Raw genomic sequence first — 2,899 nt, 5'->3', positions numbered from 1 at the left:
AAATAAAATAAAATATAAAATTATAAAAATAAAAATTATTAAAATAAAATAAAAAATATTTTAAAAATAATAATATTCTATATAAATTAACCCAACATGACTTCTACCATCTTCTTTCTTAAAGAACATTTAGAATCTAGATTTTTTTTTTAAGCGAATAAAACTTTAACTTTTAAATTTTTTATTTCATATTCCACTCGAAATTTACAAATCCCAAAAATGAAATTCAATAACTTTACATTTATCAATTTTGTTTGTTAAACCCCATAACTTAACATACCTATATACAAATAAAAAAAACCCATGAAGAAAATACAATATAATGGATTTTTTTGGACCCAAGTAACAAACTCCTAGAACCACTCAAAAATGCTATGGACCATGAAGCATTTTCTATTTAACAATAATCAATACCATAACAAACTTATTCCACAAAGTATTATGACACACGAGGTAAACAAAATCGACCGCCATATATTTATTTTATTTGATGGAGGATTCCCATATTATAGCGAGCGATCCATATCTTTTGCCGTTTATTCCATCAACCGACCTCATCAACCGGAAGAACGTTGTATGGGTTTACTTCTCTGTGGCCGCATGGAACCACCCTTGCTTTTCTCCCTCTGCACTTCATTCCCGTTGAATCCAGCAGCGCAGGTTTGTAGGGGAGTAAATATGCTCAATATCATTTACAGTTGTGCAGTTCGTCCCTGGTTTGTTGCGTGATTCAGCGACACTTTCTTTTCTAGATGTCATATTCATCCCCGCTTTAGCATTCACAGGTGTCCAGTTCAGCCCCGCTTTATTCGAATGGTTCAGGGGCACTTTGTTTTCCAGTTGTCCCGTTGATCCCTTGTTTGTCGAGAGCTTCAGCGGCACTTCCCCCGGCCCGAGGAGGAAGTTACTGTATACGTTGATAGGTACAGCATATTTCTTTGTTGAGAAATTCCCTGATTCAACCGAGTCATTGAAATTGAAACCCCTTTTCTCGTTCCGGATTGGGGGCAAGCATTAAAGGTACGGGATTACCTGAACTGCAATTCACTTCGTGTTGCTATTCTCGCTGCGCATGAAACGATCGATCTGTCTGTGCGAGAAAAGATCAATCCTTCTCTCTGTGTCAGACTTTACAGGGGAAAATCATGCCAGTGAAGTAAGATTTAGGTTAGGTTTTACTGAAACGGCCAGTGATTTTGATCAATGGCAGGTGCCTCTCGCATTCCTTCAGCTCTGAAAGATTCAATTAGACGCAGATTGAAGCTGAGGCTCATTATCACGGCACTTTTGGGGACATTGGTAGGATTTTACATCGGGGTTTCCTCCCTTGGGAACCATGGTATATCGAAGAAGGGTAACGAGGGTTATTCTAATAAGCTGAACAGGATCATGTATTTTCCTACAAATCCTCGGGGAGCCGAGACATTGCCTCCGGGAATTGTGAGCGCCGAGACTGATTTGTATCTTAGGAGACTCTGGGGTGATCCGGGCCAAGATCTGCCTGCATCGAAGGTGAACAAGTATTTGGTGGTATTTGCAGTTGGAATTCGGCAAAAGGATACTGTGAATGAATGTGTTTCCAGGTTTTCAGACAATTTCACCATTGTTCTCTTTCACTACGACGGGAAGAGCAGTGATTGGGACCTTGAATTCGAGTGGTCACGGCAGGCAATTCATGTGAGCGTGAGGAAACAGACCAAGTGGTGGTTTGCCAAGCGGTTTCTGCATCCAGATGTGGTGGCTCCATATGAATATGTTTTCATTTGGGATGAAGACCTAGGTGTCGAGAATTTCAATGCAGAGGAATATATCAAAATCGTGAGAAAGCATGGCCTGGAGATTTCACAGCCCGCCCTGGATCCGAGCAGCCAGGGGAGAATTTCTTGGGCGATAAGCAAGAAGAGGGCAAGCGGGGAAGTCCATTGGGGTATTGAAAAGGCCGAGTGGTCATGCGGTTATGGGGGTCCACCTTGCGAGGCTTTTGTGGAAATAATGGCGCCTGTTTTTTCAAGAAAAGCTTGGCGTTGCGTCTGGTATTTGCTGCAGAATGATCTGGTGCATGGCTGGGGCTTGGATTTTGCCTTGAGGAGATGTGCAGCGGGACGGAACAAGATTGGTGTGGTGGATGCGCAGTGGCTTGTGCACAAAGGGGTGCCCACCTTGATGAACGAAGCTCCTACTTCCAGTGATGGCTTCCTCCATTGGCAAGCAATTCAGAACCGGTGTTTTGTTGAGTGGAAGGAGTTCAATACGCGGTTTGAAGTTGCAGAAAAGGAGTACAAGCTAACCAGAATTGGAGGGAATTCTCAACCTGTACATAATTGAAAATTGAATTTTGGCTTTTCATTGATATTGATTCATTGATTTTAATGATGTCCACGAGGTTGAACAGCCCCTCCCGGCATCAAGAGAATAACAGTGTAACCCATCTTCATACTTATTTGGATGTCGAGTCTCTGTTAGTGATCTTGATGCAATGTGGTTGATCTTTTGGTGGTCAAATACATACTTGGAAAGCTCCTCATAAAAACTAAGTTTTGTAAGGATATCAGAGTTATTTGATTTTGAGGTATTTTTTTATTTCATATTCATATTTGTTATTTATGAAATAAAAATAGGGGTGTATTTTATTCTGGAGTTGTCTTTAAATAGATTTTTTGGAAGCTTTTTTGGTGGGTTTTTTTTGTCAAAATCCGGCATCAATTTATTGAAATCCCAAGTTTGATAGCTAATTTCTGCACAATCAAAGGGTTCCAGGGGTTTTTCAGGGTGCTGAATCCAAATATGCAGTTAAAAAACAGTTTTAAATAATAAAAATAAAAAATAGGAGTGTATTTTATTCTGGAGTTGTCTTTAAATAGATTTTTTGGAAGTTTTTCCAGTGGGTTTTTTTGGTCAA

The 2,899-nt window shown here is 39.9% G+C and overlaps 1 protein-coding gene across 1 annotated transcript; it reads left to right on the top strand.

Moving 5' to 3' along the window:
* The first annotated feature begins 543 nt into the window (after nucleotides 1-543).
* LOC149141264 (uncharacterized) lies at nucleotides 544-2,589 on the top strand. Its single transcript, XM_089446691.1, has one exon. The coding sequence runs from the start codon at nucleotides 1,204-1,206 to the stop codon at nucleotides 2,323-2,325; it is 1,122 nt and encodes a 373-aa protein (XP_089302817.1). The 5' UTR covers nucleotides 544-1,203; the 3' UTR covers nucleotides 2,326-2,589.
* The last annotated feature ends 310 nt before the right edge of the window (nucleotides 2,590-2,899 follow it).

The sequence above is a fragment of the Pinus tabuliformis genome, chromosome X (assembly GCF_031772625.1).
Source record: "Pinus tabuliformis cultivar Carrire ecotype Pingquan chromosome X, CPIR1, whole genome shotgun sequence".
Classification (NCBI taxonomy): Eukaryota; Viridiplantae; Streptophyta; class Pinopsida; order Pinales; family Pinaceae; genus Pinus; species Pinus tabuliformis.
This window is presented reverse-complemented; position numbering and strand designations above follow the sequence as displayed.

What these genes read in the sequence shown, in the direction of transcription:
- LOC149141264 (XM_089446691.1), top strand. Translation starts at nt 1,204, where the DNA reads ATGGCAGGTGCCTCTCGCATTCCTTCAGCTCTGAAAGATTCAATTAGA.